The following is a 12441-nucleotide window of genomic DNA, read 5'->3' as shown; positions in this document are numbered from 1 at the left end:
ATCCACACATCTGTGGGGCCTACCCAGGCACACCTGGATCAAAGGGAATCCTAAAAATAATAACAGGGAAGATTTCCACCCAGCAGGAAAAACGATCCTAGATTTCCCCTTGGTCAGAAGGGAGAAAGTTGGGCTGAAAATAAGGAAAATGGTGAGGGGTTGGCAGCAGCAGGGGTGAAAAACTTGGAGGAACAAGAATCCAGGTCTGGTTTGAAGGGACAAGAAAACCAGAGGTGATAAAGCTCCACAGCTATGGAAATCAGAGAGTTCATCCCAGAAAATGCACGGCCAACAAAGGAAATGGAGTTTGAGGCATTTCAAAGCAAACCCTTCAGCTGCAGAGCAGGAGCCAGTTCCTGTGTCTTGCATTCCCAACTCCTCCTTGGCCTCTCCTTCTCAGGAGGATGCAACCCAAACCGTTTACAAAGCAGGAGTTTTATGGGGAGGGTTCCTGACTCCAGCACGATCCCTGCAGGGAACGAAGCCAGAGCCAAAGCCCCAGATGTGCTCAGGAGGAGCTGCTGGGACCCTGCTGGCCCTGGGAGCCAGGGCTCCTGCATCTCAATCAATCAAACAGGGATCACATCAAAACCCACCTGGAAAAATACCCTGCCTGCCAGGCTTTTGGATCCAATAACCAATTCTGCTGAAAGCCTTCCCAGGGGATTTGATAATGCTGTAAAAATGACATGTGGGTCACAAAGAGGTGCATTTGTTTTCTGTGTGGTTTTCTCTTATCTCTGTGCAGGCCAGGCAACAGCAGCCGTGGCTGTACAAGCGATAGGGAAGAGTTTTCACCTCCACCATTGATGCAACTTTCTGTTATCAGAACTTGATTTACAGGAAATTCCTTCTGATATAAAGGAGGGCCACAAGCTCTGATGGTGAAAATTAAAGATGGTAATGACAGCTTCTGAAGTAGAAGTGGAATGTTCCAGGGGAAATGGGAAATAACCCAGGCTGGTGGCATTGCCTGGTGACTCCAGGCAGGAAAAAAAGACCAAAAAAACAACAGAATTCCCACATACCTGAGACTGGAAGGCAAGAAAGCAGCTGAAGGACACACATCTCCCCAGATCCTTTCCAAGGGGCATCGACAGCCAAACCTCTGGTTCAGTGTAACTCCATTTACTCACCTGCTCCAAGTCTGGAAACCAAGGGAAAATCCCAGCTGGCATGAGGAATCTGGGGTGGGATCCAGCCCCTGCTCCCCCAGGCAGGGCTCCCAGGGTGCAGGAGCATCCAGCCAAGGCTTGGGGAAGGGAGGAGCAGAAGCATTTCAAGGCAGCAGCAGGACAAACGTTCCCATCACCTGCACTGCTGTGGGAGAGAAAGATCCCTGGTGTGGATCAAGGCCAGGCCTTGGAACAAAGCTGATCCTGGGAGTAAATCCTAACTCCTGCTAAACACGGCAGGCTGAGCTCGACGCCTGTGATTAATCCCTGGGGATTTCAGGGCATCTCTGGGAGCCCAGGCAGAGGAATCTGCAGAGTTGCCTTGGCACCACTGGAAATGTTTGAGCTTGCAACCAAAAGCTTCTGCTGTGCCTGGCGTGGGGCTCCTGGGAGCAGAGTTATGGGTGAGCTCTGCCTCCTCAGGGCAGCTCAAACACCTCCTGGCTTGTGGTGTGGCCACCGAGCTGCAGGAATCTTCCTCTGGGAGGGTGTGGGCTGCTCCCACTCACTTGTGTGAAATGGAAACCAACCGTGGATCTGTTCCTGAAGGAAACCAGAACCACACTGTTTGTTTTGGGGGTTTAAATTCTGCCAGGCAAAGTGTTCCATGTCACTCCAAGAGCAGGCCATTCTTATTTAAGAAATTCCCTTAATCCATTATCAAAATCCTTTGAGCTCCAAGAGCTTCCCGACCCCCAAATCTCCCGGATAACACAGCTCACTCCCAAGATGTTTATTTACCAATACCCATTCCTCTAGGCCAGGCTTAGCAGGCAGCAGCTTTATCCCTGGGATAATGCTAAGTCCCCATCTGACAATCTTATTTCTCTAGGGGAATTACAAAGGCAGGAATTTAGAAACAACATTTTCTGTTTTCACAATTTGCTCAAAGCAACTTTATTTTCCCCCAAGTTGCTGAATGAACCAATTGTCACGAGGATGCCACAAGAATGAACAAAAATGTTCCATCCCCCAGGGCCACAGAGCTTTGCAGTGATCAGAGGGAATGCTGATCCCAGATCCAGCAGTTTAAGAGAGCTGGGAATTGCTGTCAAACACTGCCTAGATTCCCCTAGAAGTCAACTTCTACTGCATGAAATGCTATAAATCCACCAGTATTGTCTCATTCCGAGCATGGAGTGACTGGTCTTTTACAGGATCAACCCCAACAGGCTTTTTATTTTACAAGACTTTTATTCTGTTTCACAGATCTGACTATTACAGCAGTAAAATTATTACAAGTGACTCGTAACATTTAGTTCCAAATAAAAGTAGAAAAACACACACACAAAAAAAAAGATAAAGGAAAGTTAAACGAGATGTGATGGGTGGTAAATGTGTTTTAAGAGCACAGAAAAAAAGTATATAAAAATACATCAGGAGCAAGGATTTTGCAGCCAAGTTTTGGTTTAGTTACAGCTGTGACACCACAGAGTCACAGAATGGCTGAGGCTGGAGGGGACCTCTGGGGTGCCCCTGTCCCAGTCCCTGCTCAGGCAGAGCCACCTGGGCTGTGTCACCTGTCCTTCTGGAGAGGTCCAGGTGTGCTCTGCTGCAGCCCAGGGTGGAGCTTTCCCCCCTCCCTCCTGCCCTCAGGATCCTGAACTCACCATCCATGGCCACTGCAGCCTTGGATCTCGTTCTGGCCTCAGCAGAGCCCCTCTGTTGGCTCCTGTGTCCCTTGGAGGAGGAATTTATCACCAATCCACTCCAGGAGCCTCCTGGATTGCTTCTGTCCTGCTGAGTTACCCCTCCAGCAGGGATCAGGGTGCTTCAAGTGCCCCCCTGAAATCTGCAAATTCCAACCTGAAGCTGCTCCTGTCTGTGGAGGGTCTGATCCTCTTATTTTCCCACTAAAACATCACCTTTCCCTGTCCTCTCTTCACTCCTGAGCTCTCAGCTGGCTCCTCAGCCATCCCCAAGAATTCCAGCTGCTCTCCCACACCAAGGATAACTCCCCTTCCTCATTCTCCTGAAGAGCCCCCAAAGCCCAGCACCAGAAAGCCCAGAACACTGAGAACTCTTCTCTGGAAAGGTGATAAATCCAAGAGCAGATAAAAGGCAGAAATGAACCGGAGAAAGGAAAGGAGGATGTGAGGGTATGTGTGTGTGTAAGGTCTATTTTATGGCAAACTTCCAGTCCTTTGGCCACTATAAAGCAAAATCAGTGGATTTCATATAAATTCTCTGTATAAAGGAATGCCTATGAACTGTGTACAGTATGGCCCAGAATAAACATCTCATCAGCAGCCTAATAGAGCTCCTCACAGAGGAAAAGAAGGTGCTTAGTCATGGTTCATCTTCCCAAGAAAATACTGTCCGGAATTGGACTAGTGCCCCAAAATACCATTTCAGGAACAACAGGAATTCCCTCACTGGAAAGGAAAAGCAGAGTCTGCCCAGGCTGGGGGAGCAGGAGCTGGGCAGGGGCCTCAGGGCTGCCCTGCTGCTTTAAAGTCCGTGTGGTTGATGGGCAGGGGATGAGCCTCGGTGTTGAACACCCAATCCTCCAGGGACAGCACGTCATCTTCACAGAACAGAAGATAGAGGTACCTGCAGCACAGGACAGGGACACAGGGTTAGAGGAGCTCAGCAGGGACTCCAGGCAGGCACAGGCAGCAGGATGTGACACATTCCCACCTCCCTGGAAAATCCCCACCCTTCCCACCTAACCCAGCTCTGGATCACAGCAGAGCTCTTCAAACCCAGCCCCTGAGCAGGAGCCTCCAGGGAGCCAAGGGCAGCAGAGGTTCTGCTGCAGGAAACTCCCAAAGATTGGCAGCATTGCCCAGTTTCCCCCCCAGAATGGGTGGACTTGGAAAGATCCTGAAAGCTCCTCTGGTTCCAGCCCTCTGCTCTGGGCAGGGACACCTCCCCCTGGAAGAGAAGACTTCCCCTGATCATCTGAGGTTCGTTAAGCAGCTGCTGCAGGAGCTGTGCTGCTCTGGAAGGGCCCTGTGAGCCTGGACTTACTTCAGAGTCTCTGCGAGGAAGAAGCTCTGCTGCATGTTGTCGTGGCTGGGCGTGGTGCTGTACACGTCTCGGATGCCAGAGAAGCCAGCTTCCACCCTGCAGTGCTTCTCCAGGGCCTGGGGGAGGAACAGAGCCCTCAGCCACCCCCAGCAGTGTGGGGTAACCCCTGCAGCACCAGCAGTTGCATTCCAAACCAGTTTACAAATCCAACCCCAGGTTTCCTGTCCCTCACTCAGGGGTTACTCCACCCTCTGGGAACCAGCCTGGCTCTAATGGAACAGCAAGGGAAACACCAGCCACCCGAGCTGGCTGATTGACTGATGGCAGTGCAGCCATCTCCACAAGGGAGAAGCAAACATCCACAGTGGAGGTAACACTCTGAGCTGAGGCACTTTGTGTATTCCTGCCCCACCGCTCATGGGTTTGAGATCCTGCCCCATTGCTCATGGGTTTGAGAACAATTTGGGTTGAAATGAACCTTTAAAATCACCCAGTTCCACCCCCCTGCCAGGGACAGGGTCACCTTCCACTAAACCAAGCTTCCCAGAGCCCCACACAGCCCAGCCTTGGGCATTTCTGACATATCTCAGCGTTTAACACAATTTCAGTAATTTCCGCTCACCGCAGTGAAGATTTTCGTAGGAACGCAGCGACCCACAGAGCTCTGTGCCTTCTGCAGCCTTACCTGGACCACCTCCCAGCCCCAGTGCCTGTACTTGGGGTCGTGGGTGAGCCTCCAGAGGTACATGTAGCTCTCCACCACCTCGGGCCGCAGGATGTAGTAGCGCTCGCTGAGCCGTGTGGCCATGGCCTCGCTCCCCGCGTCAAAGCGAAACGCCTCGGGGCCCAGCTTGGTATCTGGGGAGAACCACACACACAGCTCTCACTGGCAGGGCAGCACCAGCAGGGACACCATCCAGGTGCTTTCAGGCTGCTCAGGATGCCAGTGTTTAACTAAGGCTTTGCTGAGCCTTTTCTTCAGCAGTGCCTTTGGAGGGAAGGGATTAGGATGATGGTAAAACCAAGTGCACTGGTTTTATAAACAGAACATCAGGAGTCTGTTGGTCTGTAGTTAGGAATCCCAGTCTCTTGCAAGCACTATGCAGCACTCAGATCCCTGCTTTCAACACCAACCCTCTCCCTGCTGGAAAAAATTTGTTCATGGGTGTCGCCCTGGTTATCAAGAGTTTTCTAAAGCCTTCTGAGTTTACATTCTTGTAGAGAACTTGCTCACACAACTTTCTGTAAATAACCTATTGTTTTGCATTCTTTCATAGAGGCGGAGAAATTTGATGTACAGGTAGTTTGTCCAGTGTCGTTGGAGAGGTGGCACGTTCACCCTCCAATCCACTGGCATCTTTTGAGAACTATAAAAGATTGGAGTCAGAAAAAATAAATTAGTCTCTTCATCGTGACCAAGGCTGTGGTGCGTCGTTTTTGCTTGTGTCATTTGGTGACACATGGGGGTGCCCAGAGCAGCTGTGGCTGCCCCTGCATCCCTGGCAGTGCCCAAGGCCAGGCTGGACAGGGCTTGGAGCAGCCTGGGACAGTGGAAGGTGTCTGGGATGGGATGGAATTTAAGGCACCTTTCAGCCCAAACCACTCCATATTTCTGTGCTCATGCTACAAGGTTCCTCTGGGTGTGTCTGCCCCAGTGCTGTGCTCCAGGGAGTCATTATCTCCCTCTTAATTACCCTACACACCTTCCCTGGGCCCTGCTGTGTGTGGGGGGCCCTGGCAGTGCTGGCTGGAGCTGAGGGCTGTGCACAGCCTCTCCCTGCAGCAGCGTGGGCAGCCTGCTGCTGTACTCTGTGTGCTGGTGGTGAAAGTTGGCTCCAGGCACTCACAGCCACAGCGCTGTTAGTTCAGATGCCTCGGTTTAGTTCTGTAAGTGATGCAGGGGGGGAAAGAGAGTTATTTGCAAGCATCATTTCAGGTTAGCTTGGAGTTTGTTGGGCAAACATGCTGGGCACCAAACTGGGCTGGCTGGTGTGGGGAAGGTGTGGGACAATCCTTGGATGCAGTTGTGGACAGACCTGTGCCTGACAAGGTCCCGGAGAGCTGCCCTGGCTGCCTGCAGCCTCACAGGAGCTGCAGAGATGCCTACAAAGAAAGGAGGGGTGTCCAAAGCAGCTCCTGCAGGCAGAGAACTGAGCCAGTCCCTCACTCATCTCCACTCACTGCTCTCCACAGCTCTGGGGGGTGAAAGAAATTGTCCTGAGCTTGTGGAACGAGGAGAGGCTCAGTAACTCCATCTTCCTGGTTCCCACCAGCAGCTGCAGGTCTCCAGCAGTGCCCTGCTGGGCTCCTCAGCTGTTCTGCTCCACAGAGGGGCACTCTGCAGTTAAGCCCTGCTAACCCTCCCCTCCTGCCTGCAGAGGGATGTGCAAGGACAGCCTGGAGCCCTGGTGGGACTGGCTGGGAGGCAGGGCCAGGATTCAACCCCGGCTCCATTCCCAGCTCTGCCCCAGGAGCTCCCAGCTGCCTCTGCTGCACAAAGCACATTTCTGTCCCTTCCACACATGCCAGGAAAGCCCAGGGAAAGCCACAGCAGGGCTGCAGATGCTGCTGAGGCACAGATTCCCCCCCCTCCCGGGGCTGTGGGTGAGCCCAGGGCCCCCAGTCACCTGAGCGTGCGTAGGACTCGTGGCAGGTGCTGGTGATCTCTGCTGCCAGCTCCATGTGCCTCTGCCTCCTCTCCCCCGTGCTGTGCTCGGCCCCCAGGGCAATCATGCCCCCAGAGAAGCAGGCCAAGTGGCCCATCTTGTGATCCAGGATGCCACCCCTCCACTCGGCGATGTAGGTCAAGCCTCCTGCAGATTTTTTCACCAAATGCTTTTCTATTGCCTAAAGGAATGAAAATCAGGATCTCAAGAGAGTGGACAGTGAGTAAAACTTGCTTGGTGTTAGTTAGTGACAGGAGTGAGTACCAAGGAAACCCAAGGACTGATTCTGAAGGTCTGAAACCTTCTTATGAACCACGTCCCCCCCAAAAACCGCAGAGCAGCACCTGGCTCCTCACCTCCAAGGCATCGTCGTACATCTTTTTAGCTTCAGAATCCTTCTTGTCTGACATCAGCCAAGACTTGATGAGATATTCATAAAAGCTGTCCCCGAGCCCCCCGATGGAGACGTGGTCTGTGGTGGGAAAGGCAGGAAAGAGCTTCAGGTTCGTGATATACAGCGAGCAGCTGCCTTACAAAGGGGAAACAATCATGTCCTGTTTAATGCCCTTGTTCTCTCCTTCCTCTTCCCAGCTTCCTGGGGAGAGCTTGCAGCATTGCTTTTCAGAGAGGAAGAAAGGTGGAAAGTGCAATCAGGAGAAAAAATGTTCTGTCATTTTCCAGAGCATTAGTATCCCTTACCAGAACCATTCAGAGGCCTTATTTTACAAGTTATTTATACTGCAACGTGAAGATGCTTCCTGTTTATGGAGCCATCATCATAAATCCACCCTCATAAACCAAAAGCAGTGGTGGGTATTGATAGATTTCCATCTCCATGGAACCCCTGGGAGCTGTCTCCCTGCCTCAGGAAAGGAAGGAGAGGTGTTTGGATCCCACAGAGCTGCCAGCAAGGGGCTGTGGACACACTCCTGGGTTTTGCCATTTGTATTCCTGGCTCATGGAGGGACTCTGAGCCCTGGGGAAGGCTGGGGGTTGCTAGCACATTAAAATTATAAAGTCAGGTACAGGAATGTGCACTGCACATTTTCTTCTGCAGAAATGAAATTTCTGAGGCTGTCTGCTCAGAGCACCCCCTGCTCTGACCTCACAGGAGGTGCTGAGGAATTGCAGTGTGAAATGGGCCTGACAGCTGCAGGTTTGTGCCTGGGGGGAGCTGCTGGATGGATTTATAGCTTCAAACTCTACACAGGGGGAACAGCAGCGTTCTCACTCTTTAAAGCAGTCCAGCACTCCCACTTTCAGGAGAGCAAGACAAATTGCCCTCCCTGGACTGAGGCATCCCTGTTAATTTACAGTGTCCACCCCTGGCTCTGCCCCAGCCTCATTTCCCAGCTAAGCACATGCAGCAGGTGTTCAGAGCTGCTTGTTTCCCCTCTTCTTGTACACAGACAAAGTCCCGAGGCTTATTCCAAATGCTGAATCCTCCCAGCAGCACAAACCAACAGCCATGCATCATTTTCCTGACCTGAAGAGCAAACATCCCTGACACACCGTGCCCAGTGATCCAGGGAGTAATCCGAAGCAAAACAATGAGATTAAACACCCGGCTTCCGTGCGACGAGAGAGGGCAGAGGATTTGCAAACACAGCATGCCTTTGAAGAACAGGTCTGTGATCCTGAGTGTGCCATTCATAAACTCACCAAAGCTGCAGCCCTGGTACAAAATTGCTTTCCATATGGCAGCAGCCCTGGCAGCGTTTGCCTCCCAGGCAGCCTGCATCGATAAATGCCTGCCTTCAGCAGGGGCTGGGCTGCCACTTCCCACAGGTAACAGCTGCCCTCCCAGAGCTGCACACAGCCTCTCCACTGATGAGATCTGCTCTTTCAGCCAGGTCAAAGATACACCTTTTAAGAAAATCACAGCAATTTCAAGGAAAATAGCTTCCTGCAAAGAGCTTTAATGACAAGAGAGAAAATGAGAGCCTGGCCTCTCCGGGGAGCAGGCTGCAGATGCCTCCCTGCTCTGCTCCTCATCTGTTTCTCCCCAGCAGCACTGGGGATGCAGAAGGGGCTGATCACTCTTCTCCCTCCCTGGAATATGGAGTCAGATCCCAAGGTCACATCCTGAGCAACGGCCACAGACAGCCTGTGAAAGTCTGTCTGGAGTCTGGAAATCTCCAGGCCTTTGGCAGGCACCTGCCTGTCCCACACAGCAACCAGAGGCTGCTTTTGATGTGCTCTGGAAAGCACCACCAGGCCCCTCTCTACATCAGCAAGTTCAGGGCAATGCAGAGAAATCTGCAGACAGAAAATAGAATTAAATTTGTGGCAGAAGAGATGAGGGCTTCCTCCCAGGACCAAAGGGCAGCTCTGGTTTAATAGCACAACTGTGACCATCCCAGACACATTGTTGGGACCAGCCCTGCCAGCTGAAGGTCAGGGATTGCTCACAGCCAGAGCTCTGTCCCTGCCTGCTGCCACCAGAGCCACAAAAGCAGCAGTGGGAGAGGTCTGGAGCGATCCAGCCCAGCAAAAAGTGCAACAAAGCATGGGGACACCAGGCAATGTCAGGAGTCAGAGTAACCTGCCTAGATAATAAATGTCACCCACCGACAGGTTCAAGCCAGTCTCTGAAAGAGACTTTTCTTTGACAACATCAAATCCAGCAGCCAAAACAAGCAGATCAATAACAGAGGAGAAAATGGAGGTCAGAGATCAGGTCAGCTGCAGAAGTGGCACCTCCTGCTCCTACCACAGGGCAAACTTCTGAGGAGGGGCACAGTCTCTTCCCTGTGTGTCACCTTCTCCTGGGTGCCTCCAGAATTCCTCTGCTCTCTTGAAGACCTTCCCTGATTATTGCTCCAGTGCTGAGTTCCCAACAGAAGAGAAGAAAACGTTCTTCTCTCATCCTTCCTTCCCAAATGGCTCTCTGCAGAGCTGCCATGGTAACAGGAACAGGAGTGCACAGGAGAATTCATCCCTGCATCCAAGGGGGATCCAGGGCTCCTCCAAGCCCTCTGCCTCTCCAGGTGGTTCCTCACTTGCTGCAGCACTCTGGAGGGGGATCTCACTGTGCTTCCCGTGCAGCTCCCTGTGCTGACTGCAGGATCCCACAGGTTGGGCTGGTTCCAGCACCTGTGGGATGAGCCCCTGTGCAGGGAAGGCCTCGCTTCTCTCTCTGGAGCTGGGACACTCAGCTGGGCACATGTCTGGGGGGCAAGGGCACAACTCCTGCAAACACCCTGCAAAGCCTGGCTTGTCTCCTGTAGCACAGCCTGCCTGGCTGCTCTGCCAGGTGCTGCTGCCTGGGGAAGGAGGGAAGGCTGGCATGCTGCAGGCAGGAGGGAGGCAGGGATACCTACGCTGCACCCAGCTCCCCGTCACCGGGCTCAGGAAGTTGGGGTACAGGCCCTGCGGCTTCTCCACTCTGCTGAGCACCCTGCGGATGTTCATCACCTGTGAGAGAGCACAGACAAGGCTGGGGTTATGCTCTGCTGCCAGGGCTGCCCCTCCCTCTCTCCCCAGCCCCTGCCCTGGCCCCTGCCTGCTCCAGCCCAGCAGCCTGGACACAGCTCGGGGAGGGAGATGCTCTAGGGCTCAGCCCAGTCTTTATCTCAGTGGGATTTCAGAAATGGTTCTGGAAACCCTGCAAAGCCCCAGTTCAGCTCACTGCCATGGTCCAGAAGCAATCCTGGAAGATCTTGTCCTTCCAGTACCTAAAGGGGCTACAGGGAATTGGAGAGAGACTTTTCCCAAGGGCGTGGAGTGACAGGACAAGGGGGAATGGCCTCAAGGTAAAGGAGGCCAGGGTTAGATGGGATATTGGGAAGAAATTCCTCCCTGTGAGGGTGGAGAGGCCCTGGCACAGGGCAGTTGTGGCTGCCCCATCCCTGGAAGTGTCCCAGGCCAGGCTGGACAGGGCTTGGAGCCACCTGGGACAGTGGGGGGTGTCCCTGCCCACGGCAGGAGTCCCTTCCTGGGCTTTGAGGTCCCTTCCAAACCCAAATCTGCTTCTGTGATTGGGGATCTGGGTGGAAATGGGAGATGTGAGCGATGCCAGGGGTGATTTTTTCCATGATCCAAAGGGAAAGGAGTGGCAGGGATGAGTGACTCACACAGCACTTAAATTCACGATGTGGTCACTTAATGTGATGAATTGGGGCCTTTAATTTCAACAAGAGACAGTTCCTTTAATACCCCAGAACAGCCAGCACTTAACTCTCTAAAGCCTCCCTTGGTTTCACCCCCATTAAATCCAATAGGCCTTTCCCTTAAGGGACCCAGTTAAATTCCATGCAGCATAAATATTCTATTATAACCTGCAGAGCAGCTAATTTGCCCTAAACCTTTTACAAAATCAGACAATTTGCACGCCAAAAGCTGGCTACAGTCTTAAGCCAGTGCTTCCAAGGAAGTTGTCAGGCTTCATAATATTTACTGGAGTTTAGGAGCTTGGCACATTAATGACAGGTTTGAATAAAAGACACAGATGGGCTTTAATTCCTGCTAAAATCACCCAAGTCCCAACCTGGGAGTTCACGAGTTGATCTGCTCCCCTGCAATGATTTCCCAGAGGCTGGGTTGTTAGAACCCACACCATCCCACATCTTCCTTCTCTGAGGCTGTCAGGGTGGCTGTGATCCATTTTCTGTGCACACACCAGCCCAGGAGAGCCCATCAGAAAGGTTTTGCCCTTTTCCCTCCATGGGCTTAGGAGGAGAAGAGGAAAATCTCTTAGGCTGGGGACAGAGGTTTGACCCTGGCTCAAAATGCCACGGTTTGAACCCAGAGTGAGGATGCAATTCTGGTTTTCAGCAGTGCATCCCCAGTGTTTCCTCATCTCTCCCCTCCCTTCATTCCTCACACATTTTCTCTCCACAGTACTGCTCCTTTTCCTGGCCTCTCCTCAGCTCCCCCTCCCTGGGAGCACTTTGTCATTATTCCTGTCCTCAGGAACCTCAGCCTTGTCTCTTTATTTCACATCACCAGCCTCTCTTAATCTTCCCACAGAGTTTCCTGAGTTTCCTGTTTCCCTCACTACTTTCCATCCACTCCATCCTAGCTCCACTTTGCTCTCCCAGCTTCTTTTTCCTCTTTTTTTTTTTCCTGTCTCTCCTTCAAATTCCCTCCTTGTTTCACAGCTGATAGACCTGCACTGGACACATCCTGGAAAAGCAGAATTTCTGAGTAGTTTTTTTTTGCAATCCTGTCTGTTTTTACCCCACTGTGGCACTCTGGAGCAGCCCCATTTCCCTGGGGGAAGTTTGGGGGGGCAGTTTGGGTTCTGCCAGGAACAATCTGTGTCCCTCAAAGCAGGCTCCTGAGGGATGGCTGCATCTTGGCCGTGCCCTTCTCTGGGTAAAATTCACACAACTTCAGCCATGCTGGGAAAAGCACCCCAGGAAGATGAAGAGGCCAAGCCAGCAAAGCCCAGGCTGGGGGTTACTCACCTTTTCTGCAAACACTGGGTTGCCAGAGAGCTCGGAGAGGTGCAGGAACTCCAGGTGCAGGGTCCCAAATTCTGCCAGGATGCTGCTTCCAGCGGATGCCCAGCCCCAGCTCCAGCTCATGCCACTGCAAGGAGAGAAAGGGAGCCCTCACTTCCAGGAAACACAGCCAGAGCCTGGTGCCCCTGCCCCAGGGCAGCCCTGCCTTTGCCAGGTGCC

At 52.5% G+C, this 12441-nt stretch overlaps 1 protein-coding gene across 5 annotated transcripts in view; it reads right to left on the bottom strand.

The window, feature by feature from the left end:
• Positions 1-2349: 2349 nt before the first annotated feature.
• Positions 2350-12441, bottom strand: part of MAN1C1 (mannosidase alpha class 1C member 1) — a 54834-nt gene continuing 44742 nt past the window's right edge. For all 5 annotated transcript variants that reach the window (XM_053964370.1, XM_053964369.1, XM_053964372.1 and 2 more), the window contains 7 exons: positions 12226-12349; positions 10138-10231; positions 7171-7286; positions 6776-6995; positions 4834-5006; positions 4149-4264; positions 2350-3728 (listed from right to left, as the gene is read on the bottom strand). In XM_053964370.1, coding sequence (XP_053820345.1) covers positions 3608-3728; positions 4149-4264; positions 4834-5006; positions 6776-6995; positions 7171-7286; positions 10138-10231; positions 12226-12349 — 964 coding nt within the window. In that variant the 3' untranslated portion in view covers positions 2350-3607. The remainder of the gene's footprint in view (positions 3729-4148; positions 4265-4833; positions 5007-6775; positions 6996-7170; positions 7287-10137; positions 10232-12225; positions 12350-12441) is intronic.

This window comes from Vidua chalybeata, chromosome 25 (genome assembly GCF_026979565.1).
Source record: "Vidua chalybeata isolate OUT-0048 chromosome 25, bVidCha1 merged haplotype, whole genome shotgun sequence".
Classification (NCBI taxonomy): Eukaryota; Metazoa; Chordata; class Aves; order Passeriformes; family Viduidae; genus Vidua; species Vidua chalybeata.
The sequence above is the reverse complement of the archived record's forward strand: the minus strand, read 5'-3'. Positions and strand labels throughout refer to the sequence as shown.